Consider the following 21,883-nt stretch of genomic DNA (forward strand, 5'->3'; position numbering starts at 1 on the left):
ATGAGCTGAGTGCAGGTCGGTGGGACTAGGTGAGAGTAGCATTTGGCACGGACTAGAAGGGCTGAGATGGCCTGTTTCTGTGCTGTAATTGTTATATGGCTATATAAGTAAGTCAATAGCATCATAACATTTTAAGTAACGTTTTGATATTAAACACACAGCACATATTTTCCCCGTATGAACATATAAAATCATTGCAACACACCAATATCGCTGAATCAGTTGGAGCCCTGGGCTTGTTTCCCTGCAACAAGACGGTCCTATCGAGGGGTGATGGGAGACAGCGATACTCGAAGGGGGTTCCTTATGTCCAGTCTATTCCGCAATTTAGTTTTCGTTGCGTTCATTGCAGAAAACTCCGCTTCGCAGAAAAATGTTGGAAATGGAAGCAACGTTTTCAGTGCTTTCATGGCTATCTCAGGATATTCAGCCTTGACTTTGATCCGGAATACCTGCAGAGATGTTATGTCAAACATACTTTTCAGACCGCCGTCATTTGCAAGCTCGAGGAGTTGATCTTCTTCCTGTGCTGACATGGATGACGCGTGCGTAATGACCTCGTGTGCGTTCAAGCTCAACAGTGGGCGTGACAGGGAATGAGGTAAGGTTTCCTCGTGGCCTGGTAGCACACGGATTGCGGCCCGGTGGTTGGGGACCGCTGGGCTAAGATCATTGCCGTTACTGTGACTCTATTGGCTAAGATCATTGCTTACATGCCATCATGAAATAAACAACAATGGTTAGGAATTTCTGCAGGCAGCCATATTTGAGGATAGTACTCCTTAGCTCCTGATTGTCAGAGTCATAGGCAGAAGGACACATTACAAGACTGTGTTAGTTTAACTCACAAGTTAAGACAGAGAGAAGATCACACCAATTGTGCCTCTATTTGGATGGAGTCCATATTGTGATTTGGAGAGCAACTCTTTGGCCACTGGGAGGTGTTTAAGAAGGAGCCTGGTGATGACCTTTTCAATGCAAATAACAAGTAGACTCTGGTTAATGCAGTCAGACCTGTCTCTTTTCTTGAAGGCAATCATTATTACAGTCTCTCTCAGATTCTCTAACTTTTCCTCTTCTTCTTAGATATTGGTGATGAGATTGTGGATATGTGACTACATTTCCATAAGACCATAAGATATAGGAGCAAAGTCAAGCCATTCAGCCCATTGAGTGTGCTGCACCCTTTCATCACGGCTTTATTATCCTTTTGAACCTCATTTTCCTGTCTTCTCCCATAATCTTTGACACCCTTACTAATTAAGAACCCATCTACCTCGACTTTAAATATACCCAATGGCTCGGCCTCCACAATGAATTCCACGGGTTTACCACCCTCTGGCTAAAGAAATTCCTCCTTATCTCTGTTCTAAAGGGATGGCCCTTGTACTCTGAGACTATGCCCTTTGTTCCGAGACTCCACCACTATAGGAAACATCCTCTCCAAGTTCACTCTATCTAGGCTTTTCAATATTTGATAGGTTTCAATAAGATACCCCCTGCCATTATTCTAAACTCCAACAAGTCACAATATTCCAAGTGCAGTCAGACCAGTACCTATAAAGCCTCACCATTACATTTTAGATCTTGACAAGGATATCATTTGCTCCATAAACACTGTATTTTTTTAAAACTGGAATATGGTCTTTTCAACTTCTTGTTTGTCAGGAGTTGTAGCAAGGTTGCACTAGACAGGTTGTCAAAGGCATTCATGTCAAGAAGAGATGCATGGTTGAGGAGATCTTCAAAGTGTTCCTTCCATCAGGTTCTACTTGCTTTCTGTCTCTTCTTGCCTGAAACTTATGTGTTTGGGCCTTAGATGGTCTTGACATCGCTGATGAACATAGTTGTCACAGACTTGCTAGATGCCCTTTGTTTTTTCCTATACTGTCTGTTCCTACTGGAGTCTGCCTTCAGGTGATTGTGGAGCTGCTCATTTTGTTCGAAGGTTTTTTGGAGTTTTACAAGGAAAATCACCATGAATTTGCAGTTAATTAGCTTCTGAATCTTCTGGTCATTCTCATCAAACCAGTTCTAATCCTTTTTGGTAAAGAAGCCAAGAGTCTATTGAAAGTTAAGACTTCAGGACAATCCAGACACTCTGTGGTTCCTGCTGAGTGGGGGTTATCAGGCTGACTGTCGGATCATACTGACTGTGAGGGAGTCAAAGTGTTGCCTGTGCACTGTCCTTGAGAGCTTCAATATTGATTTCCTTTTGCAAACATATTTCTATTGTCATGTCACTGTCTTGATCAGTCCATGCCCTGCACCTTATAAGTTTCAAAGTGAAGTGGAGTCAACCTACTCAAAATGGGAAACATATCACAAACCCAGCATCAGAGGTCTAGCTGGAGCCTATATATGAACATTTGAGGCCAGGCTCCAATCTACCATTGACTTGTACACTGCCATAGATGACAAAAAATGTTATGCATTCAAAAACAGTGAAACAATGTTCCCTGAATCAGAAACAGACTCAAGTTCAGTATCACTGACAAATGTCGTGAAATTTATTGTTTTGTGATAGCACTGCAGTGCAAGAAATAAAAAGTACTACAAGTTACAAAAATTAAAACACAGAATAAAAGAGGAGAAAAGGTAGAACATAACAATGATAGAATTTACCACACTTCAGTGTGTTTCCACAACATATAGCTATCTGAGAAAAGGGTATCAGAATCAGAATCAGGTTTATTATCACTGGCACGTGTCGTGAAATTTGTTTTGAAAGATCTCTAAACAATCTAGCGAAGAACAGCGAATTGTGCGGCAAGTTCTCATTTTTCTGGACGTAGAAGTTAAGCCTCTAATCTTATACATGAAGTATCTCTCCACTAAGATTTACAACTTCAACAGAAACTAACAGGAATTTTGGAGCATTCTGGTGTTTTGAGCCCCACCTGCAGAGTACATTCTACTCTCTTCTCAGGCTTCAAGCCAAGGACAGGTATCGATGATAACTGATGTTTCAATGACAAACTCTGCCATCTTATTCAGGGATGATGCCTGGATAATTAGGTAGCTTGTTAACCTTAAGTTAAATGGTGATTGATTTTAAAGTTTTTCATATTTCAGAATCAGAATTAGGTTTATTATGATTGACATACAGTATGCCAAATTTGTTGTTTTGTGGCAGTGGTACGGTGCAAGATGTAATCAAAATTACTATAAGTTACAATAAAATAAATGAATCAATAGTGCAAAAGAGGAACAGGGAGGCAGTGTTCATGGCTTACTAGCTTTTGTTTCCTATTCTCTTCCTGGCCTTATTTTCCCAAATCTGGAATCTCCACTACAGCTTCAAATCATTATGCTCCATCAGTTCTGCCATCATTACCACTACTGAATTTAATCCATCCAGAATCGTTGGCCTTGCCTCCAGTTGCCAAGGTCTTAATCTAAAGCAGTGCACTCATTAAACTTCTCTTTCAAAATACGTTTAAAACCTACTTTTTTGACTGACATACTGGTCATCCTGTTCCTCGGCTTGTTGTGTATTTTTTTGCTTGGTAATGTTCCTGTGAAGCAGCTTTTCAGCCATTTTGCCTTGTTAAAGACACTGTATGTTTCAGGAAATACATGGTAATATTTGATGATGTCAAAAGATTTCAGGGACAGGAAATGTAAAGTTCTCTAGACATTCCCTCCCATTGTATTCTACTATAGATACACAGCCACCACCTTTGGTGTATACAAGGATAGTGATAAAAGACACTGGGAAATTCTCTAAAATGTTTAGTCATTTAAGTGAGACTCTGTGAAACTATTGCTTGATGCGTAAATGGCAAATGTGATTGATTTGGATTTTGCAAAATTTACTCAGCTGGTTATGTCACTGTCATGGGTAGACCTGATTACTAGATCAGTATCAGATTGTCTGTAATTTGAATATTTGTCACACCAATTTGGTAGAATTGCTATGTTGGCAAGGATTGTTAAGGGCTAACCACATGCAGTGGAGACAGAACAGGTAATGACAGCAGACTTCCTTCCCTAAAGGACCTTAGTGACCAGAAGGATTTGAACAATGGGGTATACTCATAATTAAAAACATCAATACTACCTATTACAGATAAATTTAATTACCATAATTTAAGTACGGCAGCTGCCATGGTGTCTGGTTTGCCAGTTTACCACTATGATACATTTTTGATGAACACATTTTGCTCAGACCTCATATTTCTTTTCTACCAGGCAGCCACCTTTACAAAGTTAAGCAGCCTGACTGTTACTATTAAGCATTTGCTGCCTAAAAGCTCACAGCTGGCTCTTAGAGTGGTTTTGATTGTTTCTATGGTGAGTAACTTCCAGAAGATAATCTGTCTGTTCAGGGAAAAGATTCAGCAGGAGATTGTTCCTTAGGGTGACTATTCTATTAACACGAAAGCTGATGACCAAGTGTTCACGATCCCTAAAAATGAAGGGATTTTTATACCAAAGATACTGATTGAAATGACGATAATAACACAATGATATTTCTTATATGGTGAACGTTTCTAATAATATTTGCAGTGATGTTGGAGGTGTGGCATCCTCAGGAAGAGGTGTCTGAACAACTCTTTCTATTTATTTGCAAGCTCACAACACATTTATGTAGGTGCGAATTATCCTGACCTTTCCCTGCAGGTACTGTCTCATTTTTCTAAGCAAAAATGTCAGGGAAAATGGAACAAAGGCAAACAACTCTGCTCAATATTTTATGATGCCTGATGCTCCAAGCTGGGAAGGTGTGGGTTACTGGGCTTGCATGTGTCATGACTGCAGATGCCAATGAGATAAGAGGAAAAACTCAAAGATATAAGAAAATGTTTGAAAATACTTGGCAGGTTAGGCAGCATCTCTGGGAAGACTAAGTTTCTTGGCCTTGCAATGCTAACTTTGTTTCTACTTCCATGGATCCTGTTTAACTTGCTGAGTGTTTTCAGTTATTTCTTTTTTTAGTACAAGAATTGCATCTTTAAAATATTTTTTGCAACCTCCAGACATCCATATGTATTTTTGCAGCTAGTTAAGCACTGTGTTTTGGAAGGGAAGTTAGTACTGTGATACTGAAAACAAAGACGACAATTTGTGCAGCGGAAGCAAAAGTGCGACAATGATTTGCATTCCTTAGTGTTTTGGACAGAGGAGTAAAAATTACCTAGAGCAGAGGGGATAAAAAAATCCGTTTATCTTTAAAATAGTGCCTTGAGATCTTTTATGATCCTTGAAAGAGAGGACATGGCCCAAAGTAATACTTTGTTTTGAAAGGCGACTTTGACAATATAGCATCCCTTCAGTACCAAGAATGAGTAACATCTTTGAAAGATATTTCAAGTGAGAGGCAAATGAGTGACCCACTGAACCACAGAACTGTTTGCCTCATTGGTGCAACAAATGAATGATGATATTATATCTTTCCCAGTAGAATATTATTGGGAATCTGAGGCCAACTGATGTTGTGGAAAATTACTCCTAATTTTCATTCCATTGAGATGTTTATAAGGAATCATCTCTTCTGCAGCCATTGAACCCTGACATCAAAGGCTCAGCACACAGCTACAGGCCCAAGAAATCAACTGTTTTGTCTTTCCTTCCTCCTATTAGCAGATCTATTGCTAGAGTGGGCTGAGATGCATCCAAAACAGAAAATACTCCATTCCTCTTCTGAGACTATCCGTCAGCAGCTGCTGCTAAGATGTCACCGACTCTGTCCTGACAGTTCATCGGCACAACTGGCAGTACACAGAAAAAGGCTGTTATTAGGCAATCAATGAATGCTGCTCAGATTAAAGGCCTGGAATTTGGCCAGTGGAAGGACAATATTATTACATGGAAGTTTGGGAATCCAGAGCCTCAAGGCTTAAATTGGCAAAGAGCAATGATCTTATGGTGGGAGTGGAGACTGTCTCTGTGTATTTCAAAGTGCTTATAATAAATGACAAGGATTGGGGGTGAGGAAGACTCATTATCCAAATTAGAAATATAATAGGCAATAAATTCCTCATGATCCATATAATTTTACTGAGAGCTAGAAACTCCAGGAAGACATTTTAGGAATAGGTCGCAAAAATGGATAGCAGTGGGTGCAAATATTAGCCAATACCTCTTAGTCCATCTGAATATGACTGAGTAAAGTTGTAATCATATTTCAGAGAGAGCTACTATTTTTGATGGGAAAATTCAGTTTCTTTATTCATTTTCAGAATCTGGGTGTGCAGACAGGGTCAGCATTTAGTGCACAATTTGATTAGATTCCTGCAGGTTTGAGGTAGTAAGTTTCTCAATCCTCTCTTTACTCTGAACCTGCTGCAAAGGCAGTGCTACCTCAGGAAAGAATCGAAGCCACAAGTGTTAACTGCTTCCAAACATGAATGGTTTGATGTTACTATTCCAAGTACAATCACTGAATTGATAGAATAGAGTTATTACCTGTGTGGGTTGTGCTACCTTCTAGATTTTTTAACCAAAATAAACTTTATTCATAATAAAAATATTTACAAGAAAAATCATGCAATGCCTTTTAGTTCTTGATTTCATAGATAATGTGTTAAGTAATGTTAAATTGCATAAAAAAATGAATGGTATGTTGCCTCCCAGGTGCTAGGGTCAGGAACGTCTCGGATCACGTCCACAGCATTTTGGAGAGGGAGGGGGAGCAGCCAGATGACTTGGTACATATTGGTACTAATGACATAGGAAGGAAAAGCAAAGAGGTCCTGAAAAGAGAATTTAGAGAGCTAGGGGAGCAGGATCTCTAGGGTAGTAATTTCTGGATTGCTGCTGTGTCATGCGTCAGAGAAGATAGAAACAAGATGATCTGGCAGATTGATACGTGGCTGAGAAGCTGGTACAGGGGCAGGGCCCAGGTTCTTGGATCATTGGGATCTCTTCTGGAGGAGGTATGACTTGTACAAAAGTGACCGGTTGCACCTGAACCTGAGAGGGGCCAACATTCTTGCAGGCAGGTTTGATAGAGCTGTTGGGAGGGTTTAAACTAATTTGGCAGGGTGGGGTGGTGGGAACCAGAGTGAAGGGATTCAAGATAGGGCGGATGGTAAAAAAGCAAAGATGGCACGAACTCAGGCTGTCAGAATGGGCAGGTAGATGATAGGACAAAATTGCAGCCAGCAGGGTGAGTATCAGTCCATTAGGAATGCAGAATCAAAAAGGGTAGCAAATAGAGTACTCAGTGTTATATCTCAGTGTACAGAGTATAAGAAATAAGGTGAATGACCTTGTTGCACTATTACAGATAGTCAGCTATAATGTTGCGGCCATCACTGAATTGTGGTTGAAGGATGGTTATAGTTGGGAGCTGAACGTCCAAAGTTACACGATATAATGGAGGGATAAGAAGGTAGGCAGAGGGGGTGGCTTGGCTCTGCTGGTAAAGAATGGCATCAAATCAGTAGAAAGATGTGACATAGGTTCGGAAGATGTTGAATCCTTGTGGGTTGAGTTAAGAAACTACTAGGGCAAAAGGATCCTGATGGCAGTTATATACAGGCCTCCAAACAGTCGCTGGGATGTGGACCACAGATTACAAAAGGAAATAGAAAGGCATGTTAAAAGGGCAGTCACAGGAAATTTCAACATGCAGGTTGATTGGGAAAATCAGGTTGGTAATGGATCTCAAGAGAGTGAGTTTGTTGAATGCCTACAAGATGGCTTGCAGTTTGTTGTTGAGCCGACTAGGGGATTGGCTATACTGGATAGGGTGTTCTGTAATGAACCAGAGGCGATTAGGGAGCGTAAAGTGAAATAACCCTTAGGAAGCAGTGATCATAATATGATTGAGTTCAACTTGAAATTTGATAGGGAGGAAGTGAAGTCTGATTTAGGAGCTTTTCAGTGGAGTAAACGAAATTACAGTGGTATGAGAGAGGAGATGGCCAAAATAAATTCGAAGGAGAATCTGGCAGGATGACAGCAGAGAAGCAATGGCATGAGTTTCTGGGAAAAATGAGGAAGGTGCAGGACAGATATATTCCAAAAACAAAGAAATACTCAAATGGCAAAATATTACAACTGTGGCTGACCAGGGAAGTCAAAGTTAATGTAAAAGCAACAAGGAGGCATACAACAATGCAAAAATTAGCAGGAAATAGGGGATTGGAAGTTTTTAAAAACCTACAGAGAGCAACTAAAAGAGTCATGAGGAGGGAAAAGATGAAATATAAAAGCAAGTTAGTGAACAATATCAAAGTGGATAGTAAAAGCTTTTTCAAGTGTGTAAAAAAATAAAAGACAGATGAGAGTGGATCTAGGACCACTAGAAAATAAGGCCAGAGAAATAATAACGGGGGACAAGGAGATGGCAGATGAACTAAATGAGTATTTTGCATCATTCTTTGCTGTGGAAGACACTAGCAGTGTGCCAGATGTTGAAGGGTGTGAGGGAAGAGAAGTGAGTGCAGTTACTATTACAAGGGAGAAGGTGCTCAAAAAGCTGAAAGACCTAATGGTACATAAGATACCCAGACGAGTTGAACTGCACCCTAGGGATCTGAAGGAAGTAGCAGTAGAGATTGTGGCGATATTAGTAATGATCTTACATAAATCTTTGGACTCTGGCATGGTCCCTGAGGACTGGGAAATTGCAAATGTCACTCCACTCTTTAAGAAAGGAGGAAGGCAGCAGAAAGGAAATTATAGACCAGTTAGCCTGACCTCAGTGGTTAGGAAGACGTTGGAGTCAATTGGTAAAGATGAGTTTATGGAGTACTTGGTGACACAGGACAAGATAGGACAAAGTCAGTATGGTTTCCTTAAGGGAAAATCTTGGCTGATGAACCTGTTAGAATTCTTTGAGGAGATTACAAGTTGGATAGATACAGAGGATGCTGTGGATGTTGTATATTTGAACTTTCAGAAGGCCTTTGATAAGACTGCTTACCAAGTTAAGAGCCCATGGTAATAGAGGAAAGTTACTGGCATGGTTACAGCACTGGCTGATCGGTAGGAGACAGCGGGTGGGAATAAAAGGATCCTTTTCTTGTTGGCTACCGGTGTCTAGTAGTGTTCCGTAGGGTTCGGTGCTGGGACCGCTTTTTTAATGCTGTATATCAATGATTTAGATAATGAAATAGATGGCTTTGTTGCCATGTTTGCAGATGATACAAAGATTGGTGGAGGAGCAGGTAGTGTTGAGGAAACAGGTAGGCTTGCAAAAGGACTAAGACAGATTATGGGAATGGGCAAGAAAGTGGCAAATGAAATAAAATGTTGGAAAATGCATGGTCATGCATTTTGGTAGTAGAAATAAATGTACAGACTATTTTCTAAATGGGGAGAAAATCCAAAAATCTGAGATGCAAAGGGACTTGGGAGTCGTTGTACAGAACACCTTAAAGGTTAACTTGCAGATAGAGTTGGTGGTGAGGAAGGCAATTACAATGTTAGCTTTCATTTCAAGAGGTCTAGAATACAAGAGCAGAGGTGTGATGCTGAGGCTTTAATAGGCAATGGTGAGGCCTCAATTTGAGTATTGTGAACTGTTTTGGGACTCTCATCTTAGAAAAGATGTGCTGGTATTATAGAGGGCTCAGAGAACCTTGGGAATGAAAGGGTCAGCATACGAGGAACATTTGATGGCTCTGGGTTGTACTCGCTGGAATTTAGAAGGATGGTGGGGAAGGATCTCATGAAAATCTTTCAAATATTGAAAGGTGTAGACAAGTAGATGTTTTAAAGTATGTTTCCCATGGTGGGAGAGTCTAGGACAAGAGGGCACAGCCTCAGGATAGAGGGGCGCCCTTTCAAAACGGAGATGTGGAGAAATTTCTTTAGCCAAAAGGTGGTGAATTTGTGGAATTTGTTGCCACATGCAGCTGTGGAGGCCAGGTCATTGGGTGTATTTAAGGCAGAGATTGAAAGGTCCTTGATTGGACATGGCATCAAACGTTACGAGGAGAAGGCCGGGGAATGGGGCTGAGGAAGGAAAAAAGGATCAGCCATGATTGAATGGCGGAGCAGACTCCATGGGCCAAATGGTCTAATTCTGCTCCTATATCTGATGGTCTAAAACAACAGCACTGTTACCATTCATGAGGCCCCCTGGGGTGCTACACTACTACAATTAATGAGGGGCTTCCTCACCCAACCGTTTCTCTCCCTCTCCAGTAGAGAAAGAATCCTACATTGTGGCCCTTCCTTATCAAACCCTTGCAGTGGCTACACAAAGCTTCATTGCGTCCCTCAGCATGTACTCCTGAAAAGAGCAGCTGGACCTAAATCCTGATTCCCTCCCCAAAGTCCATTTTGGAGATTATGTCCTTCAATCATGTGTGTGATATCCTGTCAAAGGCTTTCTCCTGGTCCAAGCAGACCAGACAAGCATCCAACCCCCTGCCCTGCTTGTAGGTGACGGTATCTCTAAGCAGTGCAAGGCTGTCAAAGATCTTCATGCCAGGTACAGCACAGATTTAGTTCAAATGGTCATCTATCCCAGAAAAGATTTGACCCTGTTGAAGATGGCGTTGGACAGTGAAATGAGTCTCCAATTCCCGATGTCATCACTCTTCCCCTTCTGCTTTCAGATGAGGGTAATGAAGTCTGACATGCTGCCAGCTAAAAGAATAGCATTGTACACCTCCAGCAGGTCTAGTCCCATCCAGTCCCACAGAGCAGGGTACAGCCGGTACGCTGGCACTTCCGAGAGTTTTATTTGAAACAAAGTAATGGATGGGGCCACTCAGTTCCTCCAGGGTCAGTGATTGGCTCAGGCTTTCCTATTTTCTCTTGACTACTGCCTCTGTGATAGAGGATATGAAGTTCTGGGAGGCTGTGCTGTCTGTGAACTTCCTGTTGTACAGACAGACAAAAAAGGATCTGCAAACCATCGATATGTTCGTCTGTGAGGATGCTACTGAACTGTCCTCTTCCTTAACATTGTGGATCCCTTTTGGAAGAAGAAATGTCAGCACATTTTATCCTGTTCCACAATGCAAATACTGGATGGGAAGACAGTCTTAGAGGATTCAATAGTGAAGAGCTGGGCTTGTCAGCCCTGTCCCTTCACCTCTTGTAATTCCTCCCTTACATCCAGCCCTCCTGATAGCAGCAGAGGTTGCTGCAACTTTGGCTGGAGTTTGCGCAGTTCTCTTGGACTCTGTCTTGCTTTCTAAACCCTTTTGTAGATGAAGAACCTTTTAATGTGCTCTTTGGTTGCTTCCCACCAGTGAACAGGGGAATCAAAGAGGGGTTTCAAGATTCTCCAAACTGTATACTCCATCTCTAGTTCCTCAATGTTCTCTGGGGTCAGCAGCTTTTCACTCAGCTTCCACGACCCCTGCCTGCCTTCCGGTCCTCCTATGGGTGACAGGAGGCTCGAAGGAGGCAGTAGTCAGAGAAGAACACTGGTGTGACATCAGTGGATCTGACTGCAATGGACTGACATGAAGAGAAAGTTGATGCACAAGTGGGCTGAGCTGTCCAGTCGTGACCAGGTGGGCTGCAGCTGTACTCCACCTGCAGGGGTGCAGAAGGCGTTGCACAGTTTGGCGGCTTTAACAGTTTCCATCAGGAATCCACGTCCACATTGTTGGCCTTCCAGCTTGGAGTAGAGGCCCAGACTCCAACGTCCTTTGTCACTCAGCCACAAATAACCGGATCCCCACCACCTTCAGATAATCAGACCTGATGCTGATGGAGATATTGGATCCATTGGGCTGTTTGCTGAAGAGCATGGCCTTGTAGAACATATTTTGAGTTCTATGGTCACAGTTTGAGTTACAAGAAATCTGGGCTTGCCTATGCAAGATCTTTGTGCAGGACACATCAGTTGAGAGTAAAAGAGGTTAAAACAAGTTAAAATGATTTTATTTTCAAAAACAATAGCTTTCACAATGTACAATTTTAAATGTACACTTCGGTGATTAGCACAGAGTTTTTGTATTTGAATGTCAATTATCAGTTTGCCAATGACAAGAGTCATACTGGGTTAGGTTTAATAACGGTATCTACAGTAACCTAATTAAAATCAATGGGCAATGGGCTCCCATAAGCATTGTGATGGGGAGCAGAGGATTGGAATATGAGCTGCTTGTACACATTAAGCTATATAACCCACATCTCATTAAACAGATAGAAATGTGTATTGCTCCAAAGGTTAATAGGATTCTTTGTATTTATAATTCACTTCAGTATGACAGAATTCTAAACTTTAATTTTCCTGTGTATCTGACCATAAAGGGTTCAGACACAAACTTGAACAGGAAAAGATAATCAGCTCCCACCTTTTTTTTTCCCTTATGTAGAATATGTCATCTTCAAAACCACGCATAGATTTACAACTTCATTTTAATACAAAATAAACACCTCAGCTCATTATCAGGCTTATGTACGTGATTGTTTAAAGATGCTGATATTCATATGTCAACTGTTTACACCTGAAGCATGCCTTTGCTGTGAATTAGTTTTTTTTTAATAAAGACCATAGGGTACCTATTCTCCAGAATATTTGATGTCAATTTCCAGAAATTGCAGTTAGTTAACACCACAGTATTGTTTTCAGACTGCTTGTGATCAGCCTTCAGGAAGGGGCAGATTGATGTATTTGTATATAAAGCCTATAACAACAAGCCTGTGGGTGGCGGGGCTGAGGTACGTCTCTACCGAAGGAGGTATAAAGCAGTCCTTCCTTCCGTTAGCGTACAGGTCATCCTTGGGCAAGGTTCAATAACTGCTTAGCCATCAGATCTGGGTCATGTGAAGCTGTGGGAGCAGGTGGTGGATGGTTGTATAAGCAGCTGGCACGTATCACAAATTATGTGATCAATGACACCAGGCAATCTCTGAAGAATATTGGTAATAGCTAGGGTCATCTGTCTTGTAAAGACACTGCCCAGAAGGCGGCAATGGTAAGCCACATATGTAATTTGCCAAGAGCAATCATGGTCATGGAAGGACCACGATCACCCACTTTATACAACACAGCACATAACAAATGAACGAACGAGCGGTGACAACAAGGTAAAAACATTTGGACCTAAGAACTCGGGCAAAGTTATTGGCGACTACTGCTCCAGTGTGAGCAAAATAGCAATGCGTCCGCTGAAAAATATAGCATGTGGTGTGAAATTCTCATCACTTGTGTCTGCTCTGTGGATGAAATGGGTGCTATCTGAATACCAAACAGGTGTCCATGCTGTACATGTCCTTCATGGTGCATTTTGCAGAAGACATCGTGTTACTGAGAATAACACACATTGAAAACCGGGGTAATTCAAAGGTGGAAGGAATGAGAGTAACAATTATCCAACATAGGTTCTGTGCCTGCATGGCCTTTTTAGATCTCAATGCTCCAACCAGCAATTCTATTAAACACAAGAGATCCAATGGCCACCCCGCCCCCCCCCTTTGGTCCAGTTTAAAGGGATCAACCAATCCTTACAGGAAGTTGAATTGATTCTGCCAGTAACACTGATTGTTTTGCTATGTTTCCTCCAGTTACTTCAAGTTGAGGTATTCATGAAAAGGTGCTGCACATGTTGACGGACAATTTCTGACACACAATTTAGCTGTTCCCATGCACCCATTCATAGAAACATAGAACATTACAGCACAATGCAGGCTCTTCAGCCCATGATGCTGTGCTAACCTCTTAACCTACTCTAAGATCAATCTAACCCTTCCCTCCCACATAACCTTCATTCTTCATTCATTCACGTACCTATCTAAGAGTCTCTTAAATGTCCCTAATGCATCTGCCTCTACCACAAGGCAGTATGTCCCACGCACCCACCATTCTCGGAGTAAACAACCTACCTCTGATTATCTACCCCATACTTTTCTACAATCACCTTAAAATTATGCACCCTCATATCTGCCCTGGGAAAAAGTCTCTTGGTTTATACCCCTTAACCACTTGCACTCCTCTATCAAGGCAACTCGCAGCTTTCTTTTGCTCCAAAGAGAAAATCTCTAGCTTGCTCAAGCTATTCTCATAAGATGTGCTATGCAAATCCAGAAAGTGTCCTGGTAAGTCTCCTCTGCACATTGCTGCTTACGACTGGGAAGGGGGTCTTTGGGGTTCTAATAACTGTCATTCATTCTTTGGGGTACTCCTCTGTTTTTGTGGATGGTTGCGAAGAAAAAGAATTTCAGGATATATATTGTATACATTTCTCTGACATTAAATGTACCTTTGAAACCTTTGAAACACCCTCTAAAGCATCCACATCCTTTCTATAATGTGGCAACCAGAAATGAACTCCATATTTCAACCAAGTACTAACCAGTTTTATAGATCTGCAACATTACCTCATGGCTCTTGAACTTAATCCCCCGAGTAATGGAGGCGAATGCATCACACACCTTCTTAACAATTTTATCAACATGCATGGCAACTTTGGGGGATCTATGGATGTAGACCACAAGATCCCTCTGTTCTTCCACAGTGCTAAGAATCCTGCCATTAATCCTATATTTTGCTTTCAAATTCAATTTGCCAATGTGAATCACTCCATTGGTAATCCCATTCAATGTCATGTTGGTGGAAGACAGAAGGGGAGGAGAACAGCTCATGGCAGGTCATCACCATTAAGATTCTTTAGGAAAAATTGCCCTACTTGAGTCTAAATGGGGAGCAAGCTGAGTGTGTGCATCTATAAAGATTCTTTTCCTAAAATTTTCCAGACATATTTCTAATCTCAAAAGGTGACAGAAATCATATTACAATGGCATGGGGTTACCTACTACTGAATGTGTGCATGGAACCAGTTGGATTGTTTGCCAGAAATGATCCTTTAAGAATCATGTTCCATTCTGGGTGGAACGGAAAGTGTGCAGTGTCTCACAGTCTATTGATCACTGATTTTGACATTACTGACATTACATTTTGAGCAAACAATGCTAACTACATTTCAAAGGAGAGCATAAATGTAGCCTTGTGAGATCCAGTGATCTGCCTGGAGGGGTGCAGATCTAAAAACAGTTAAGATCTGATACTATGCAGGACAAACCAGCCCACTTGACTCTCAGCTATGAAACCAAGTATTCGCTTTAACCACCACTTCTACACAATGGTTGCAATACATACTATACTATCTTCAGGATAGACTGGATCTAGTAAAAGGTGCTTATATCAGCTGCAACGTAACTAGGAGTGCGCAGGGGAGGTTTAATGCTGGCAAGAAATTAATTACATGCAAATGATGGAAGTATGGTGATATGAGCTCTGTAAGTCAGGCCACCTGACATTGATCTTGCCAGCCTTGACTATTTGGACATGACATTTGAACTTCACCAATTTCTGTCATCCAGGACTTGTTTCTAACGTATTTCTCCACTGCATTCTCAAACATGTAGCACTGTTCCAAAAACTTCACCACACCCACAACTCAGCTTGCATAGAATGTCAGCCATTCAACTAGTTTCTTTCAGGTCATCCAATCAGAAGCTGAGCTATTAACATATTCATCACTGAGACAGGAGGTCATATGCTGGGGACTTTGCTCAAAAAGAGTTTGCAACCCAAACGCAGCACCGAGGGAATGCCACACACTCAAAATGCTGGAGGAACTCAAAAAGTCAGGCAGCATCTGTGGAAGTGAATAAGCAGTCACCATTTCGGGCCGAGACCCTTCTTCAGGACTGGAAAGGAAGGGGGAAGACACCAGAATAAAATGTAGGGGGAGGGGAAAGAGGATATCTAGAGGGTGATAAGTGGGTGGGAAAGGTAAAGGGCTGCAGAGGAAGGAATATGATAGGAGAGGAGAGTGAGCTACGGGAGAAAGGGAAGGAGGAGGGGCACCAGGGGAAGGTGATAGGCAAGCGAGAAGAGATAAGAGATCTGAGTGGGGAATAGAAGATGGAAGAGGGAGGGAAAAATTACCAGAAGGAGAAGTCAACGTTCATGTTATCAGGTTACAGGCTACCTGGACAGAATATGAGATGTTGCTCCTCCACCCTAAGAGTGGCCTCATCTTGGCACAAAAGGATGCTCTGGACCGACATGTCGGAACAGGAATGGGAAAAGGAATTAAAATGGTTGGCCACTGAGAAATTTTGCTTTTGGCAGATGGAGCGGAGGTGCTCCACAAAGTGATTCCTCAATTTATGACAATGTAGAGGAGGCCACATCAGGAGGACCAGATACAACAGACGACCCAACATACTTGCAGGTGAAGTGTTGCCTCACCTAGAAGGACTATTTGAGGCCCTGAATGGAGGTGAATGGGCAGGTGTAGCACTTTGGCTGCTTGCAGGGCTAATTGCCAGGAGGGAGATTAGTGGGGAAGGACAAATGGACGAGGGAATCATGCAGAGAGTGATCCCCGTGGAAAGAGGAGAGTGGGGTGGGAAGATAAAGATGTGTTTGGTGGTAGGATCTATTGAAGATGGCAGAAGTTGCGGAGAATGATATGTTAGATGCGGATCCTTGTGGAGTGGTAGGTTAGGACAAGAGGAACGTTATCCCTGTTAAGACGGTGGGAAGATGGGCTGAGCACGGATGCTTGGGAAATGAGGAGATGCAAGTGAGGGCAGTATCAATGGTGGAGGAAAGGAAACTCCATTCTTTGAAGAAAGAGGACATCTCTGATGTCCTCTAAAAGAACGCCTCATCCTAGGAACAGATGTGGTGGAGACAAAGGATCTGAAAAAAGGGAATAGCATTTTTACAGGAGACAGGGTGGGAAAAGGTATAGTTAAGATAGCTGAGATTAGGAAGGTTTATAAGAGATGTTGGAAGACAGTTTCTCTCCAGAGATGGAGACAGAGAAATCAAGAAATGGGAGGGAGGTTTCAGAAGTGGACCAAGTGAATTTAAGGGCAGGGTGGAAGTTGGAGGAAAAGTTGATGAAATTGACAATCTCAGCATGGGCGCATGAATCTAATTAGATCATAATCTAATCTAATGAACCAGTACCAATGCAGTCATCAATGTAGCGAAGAAGAGTTGGAAGTATTACCAGGGAATGAGGGAACTTACTGAGGGAGCGCTGCCCTGTCCTCTTCATACAATTGTATTATTTCTTTTAAGTACATGGGCTATCACAAATGTCCTAGCTGATGGTTATCCTTCAGTCACTGCCAATGGATTTTCTACATATTATTAACTATATGCATTGTTTGTGGGAACTTGCGCATGGGCATTTGAGCTTCCTACATTCCAAAGGTGATCATCATTCAAAACTACTTTATTTACCATCAAATAATTCAGGATGTGCTGACTTAGAAACACTATACTTAACTACTTTATTTCTCATTCTCATTACACATTCCAAAAGGAAACAAGTGCAGTACTACTACATCCAGAGAGCTATTTGGTTGTGCAGAGACCTTGAAATCAAGGCAAATAGCTTTGGTGCCTGCTACATCTTTCCATTCAACTTTAAGGGGTTCTATAAGGGCATAGAAATAGAAGTGATAAGCAATAGATATAAATCAGCAACAAACCTGTAAACAGTGCATGAAGTCTTTGAACAATAACAATAACACACAGAGCGACAGAGAGATGAGGATTTGTTTCACTGCTACTGATTGTTTTGTTGTGTAGGAATACAAAAGGATGCTTCAGTATGGTAATATCAGTGATAGTTATTGTCAGCTTTTTATCCAATGCTGGCTAATACCTCTTGCCGGTATGGGGACCAGAACTATACATATCACAAAATATATGCATATTGGAACTAAATTGGCACCAAACCCATTTGCCACAGAGACCAGTCTTGTGGCTTTTATTTTAATAAATGATGAAAGTAGTTGATCAGTTGGGAAGTTTTAGTTTTTGTCAAATTCTTTTATCCTTAAGTATAAGCACAACTATAGTCACCACAAATAGAACAAATTATCGCCCCTGAAGATTATGGAATTGAAAAACTTACTGATTTAATCAATGACATTTATGAGACTGGAATAATACCAGAAGAGATGAAAAAAATCAGTATTTATCACTCTTCCTAAGAAACCTGGAGCAAAAGAATGTGAATTACATAGGACCATAAGTTTAATGAGTCATATTGCCAAGATACTTCTAAGAATTTTGATGACAAGAGCTAAAAGTAAGATACAAGATGAAATAGTTAAAGAACAATATGGTTTTGTGGAAGGCAAAGGTACAAGAAACGCAATATTGATGTTAAGGATACTATCAGAACGAGCTATTTAAGTGCAAAAAGATTTGTTTGTTTGTTTTATCGACTACACAAAAGCATTTGATAAAGTGAAGCACAATAAGTTATTTGAAATATTACAGAAAACTCTAGATCTAGATTCGAAAGACCTCCACCTAATCAGAAATCTGTACCGGGAACAAACTGCCGCTGCAAGAATAGATGGAGAAGTGAGTCAGTTTACGAAAATCAAGAGAGGCGTTAGACAAGGGTGTGTTTTCTCCCCTGATTTATTTAATGTGTACAGTAAAACAATATTACAAAAAACAAGGGACATCTTGGTAATCAAAGTTGGCAGTGAAAACATCAATAATTTCAGATATGCAGATGACACTGTGTTAATTGCAAGTACAGAGGAAGAACTACAAAACTTAATTGATATAATTGTTGAAGAAAGTGCAAAAATAGGTCTATCAATTGCAATAAGACAGAATGTATGGTGATATCCAAAAAGAAGGAGAATCCTATCTGCAGGCTGAGAATAAATGGGGAAGACATAAAACAAGTACAGAACTTTTGCTACTTAGGAAGCTGGGTGACATCAGATGGCAGGTGCGACATGGACTTCAAAAGAAGAATAGGGATGGCAAAAGACACCTTTATGAGAATGAAGAGTATACTGACCAATACTAAACACAAATAATCTGCAGATGCTGGGGTCAAAGCAACACTCACAACACGCTGGAGGAACTCAGCAGGTCAGGCAGCATCCATGGAAACGATGAGTGAACGTTTCGGGCCGGAACCCTTCATCAGGACTGTAGGGGAAAGGGGGAGAGGCCCTATAAAGAAGGTGGGGGGAGGGTGGGAAGGAGAATGCTGGTAGGTTCCAGGTGAAAAACCATTAAGGGGAAAGATAAAGGGGTGGGGGAAGGGAGGCAGGGAGGTGATAGGCAGAGTTCTGCCCCCTCCCCCAGCTGCCTACCACTTCCCTCATGGTCTCGCCTCCTTCTACTACCCACTGTGTTTTCCCCAATTCTTTCTTCACCTTTCCTGCCTATCACCTCCCTGCCTCCCTTCCTCCACCCCTTTATCTTTCCCCTTACTGGTTTTTCACCTGGAACCCACCAGCCTTCTCCTTCCCACCCTCCCCCCACCTTCTTTATAGGGCCTCTGCCCCTTCCCCCTACAGTCCTGACGAAGGGTTCCGCCCCGAAACGTCGACTCATCGTTTCCACGGATGCTGCCCAATCTGCTAAGTTCCTCCAGCGTGTTCTGACCAATACTAAACTAGGCATGACAACCCACCTCAGAGTACTGAAATGTTGCGTTTATCTAGTTATGGTATATGGCCCAGAATGTTGGACAACATCTAGTAACATGAGGAATCGAATTGAAGCAGCAGAGATGTGGTTTTTGAGGAGGATGCAAAGAATAGCATGGACGAAACTAATATCTAACAAGGATGTCATGAACAGGGCAAACACAAAAAGAAAAATAATGTATGAGATCATGAAAAGGCACCATAACTTCATTGGACATGTGATTAGGAAAGAGGAGTTAGAATGCAGGGTAATTATGGGAAAGATTGAAGGGAAGAAAGCAAGAGGAAGACAAAGACAAATGATAATGGAGACAGCAGCCAGAGAACTGGAAATGAATACCAATGAATTGATCCACTTGACCCGAACCAGGAGTGTGTGGGCCATGGCAGGCAAAGCTCAAACTGGGCACGGCACCTGATGATGATGATGATGATCGTCTCCACCATCTACTGAGAATGTACAGATTTTGCAGAGAATGGCCTTTTGGTATTTTTTTAAAGAATCACAGATGAATTTCTGTGAAGATTATCCTTATGACTCAATACAATTTTGCCAGAGAGACAATTAAATCTGAGACTGAACAGGGCAAAAATGTATAGATTAATTTAATATCCAGGAACTGATCATTGGGTATAAATGCTGTCTGAGGAATCATAACTTACAAGGCTCTAGACCAAAGACCAGGAAGTGGGATAACTCTCAGTAAATTTTTGTACAGCATAAACTAGAGGACTGCTTGGATATAAAACTGAATTCTTACTCAACATGTATAGTTTTTTCTGACTTGAAACTTATAGAACTTCCTCTGAAAGGTTCAACTTGTCCTAATAGCACAGGTTCCACATTTCAACAACTCCCTGGATAAAGCTCATGGATTTCATGATGGATTTTATAATCACCTTAATTTATTAATGAGGTCCTGTTTAGGATTCCTTCACAAATAGAAACACAAGTACTTCCACCTTTTCATAATTTTTATGGCTTCTATTAAACCAAACCTCTAAAATAGTGGCCAGAGCAAATCCTTATCTCAAATGTATGCTTAGTGAATGAACCATGGAAGTTTAGCTCAATTCTTTTCAATTACTTGATTGGAATTGAACATGTCTATGTTTCTAAGGCAAATTGTCTTTGTATGAGCTCATTTCCAGTCACTCTGTAATAAAATGTTAATATGAACCAATTTCAAAGACAAAATTTCATATATATCACATGCACCCTCTAAAATTTCTGAGTTTAATTATTTTTATGATGTAGGAGATTTCTTTCATCTTATTGCAGAAATCTTAATTTGCATGTCAACAGAAATGTCAATAAGACTTATTTGGTACACTTACAGGCACATCCACATACTTGGAGGCTGCTTTCACCTTTAAAATGAAATAGAAAAAAGGAGATGACAAAAATAACGCTTGAAGTAAATCCACAGATGCATCATATTACCATGTATATATTTTAATGTATATAAAGACACAATGCCTTTAAATGTGTTTTTTAAAATGACAATTGTGGAATCTCAGATTAACAGATATCAAGATTTGCTAGCTTTGATCTTACACCTACTCATTAGCAAAGGAGGAAATTGATACAAACGACACAAGGTAACCTTTTCCTTTGTGCTGTAAAGTTCATTTACTCATACAGCACAGAACAGGCCATGCTGCCCCAACAACCCCTGACAAATCCGATTAACCCAAACCTAAATCAAGGGACAATTTACAATAACCAATTAACCTATCTGGTACGTATTTGGATTGCGGGGGGAAACCAGAGCACCTGGGGAAACCCACGCATTTCTTGGGAAGGATGTATAGAGTTCCTACAGGATGATGCCAGGAATGCCCCGAGCTGTAATAGTGTCGCACTAATCGCTATGCTACCATGGTACCCGCTCGTTCTTAGTCAGAGAAGGAATTCAGTTGACAGGTTGTAAAATATGATTACACATGGACTGGCTCCAAACAAATCAGAAGTTCAAAAGTAAATTTATTATCAAAGTACATATAGTATATGTCACCATATACAACCCTGAAATTTATTTTCTTGTGGCAGATAATTCATTTCTGGTAGATAATTTAGTAAAGAAGCACAGTTCATATATAAAGGTAAATACCACACCATGCCTAAACAGCAAAATTGAATAAAAACATTGAATTAGTTTCATGCTACATATTTAAAATGAACCGAACACCTACATACATTCATCTTCATTAACTTATTCTGAGCATAGAAAATAATATGAAAACTTCTCTTACAGTGAATGACAGAAAGGATGAGAAGAGGGTCCCTTCATCGTATCTGGATAGTTTGGACAGTACTCCTTCCAAAATAGTAACAAACTAATGGAAAAGAATGATTAAAGTTATATGGAGCTGCTTGATATTAAAACCTTAACAGTTCTTTCCAATCTGAAATAGATGAACATAAGCTAACAAGGTACATCCTGAAGAATCTAACCTCTGTTTTATTCCATAATTCTAAATTCTAATGAATGAACTAAAAGGAACTGCAGTGCCCTGT

The 21,883-nt window shown here is 41.0% G+C and overlaps 1 protein-coding gene across 4 annotated transcripts in view; it reads right to left on the bottom strand.

The window, feature by feature from the left end:
- Positions 1-21,883, bottom strand: part of cadpsa (Ca2+-dependent activator protein for secretion a) — a 511,391-nt gene that overhangs the window by 58,941 nt on the left and 430,567 nt on the right. For all 4 annotated transcript variants that reach the window (XM_072280505.1, XM_072280503.1, XM_072280504.1 and 1 more), the window contains 2 exons: positions 21,619-21,702; positions 20,701-20,733 (listed from right to left, as the gene is read on the bottom strand). In XM_072280505.1, the coding sequence (XP_072136606.1) occupies positions 20,701-20,733; positions 21,619-21,702 (117 nt within the window). The remainder of the gene's footprint in view (positions 1-20,700; positions 20,734-21,618; positions 21,703-21,883) is intronic.

This window comes from Mobula birostris, chromosome 16 (assembly GCF_030028105.1).
Source record: "Mobula birostris isolate sMobBir1 chromosome 16, sMobBir1.hap1, whole genome shotgun sequence".
NCBI classification, from domain to species: domain Eukaryota; kingdom Metazoa; phylum Chordata; class Chondrichthyes; order Myliobatiformes; family Myliobatidae; genus Mobula; species Mobula birostris.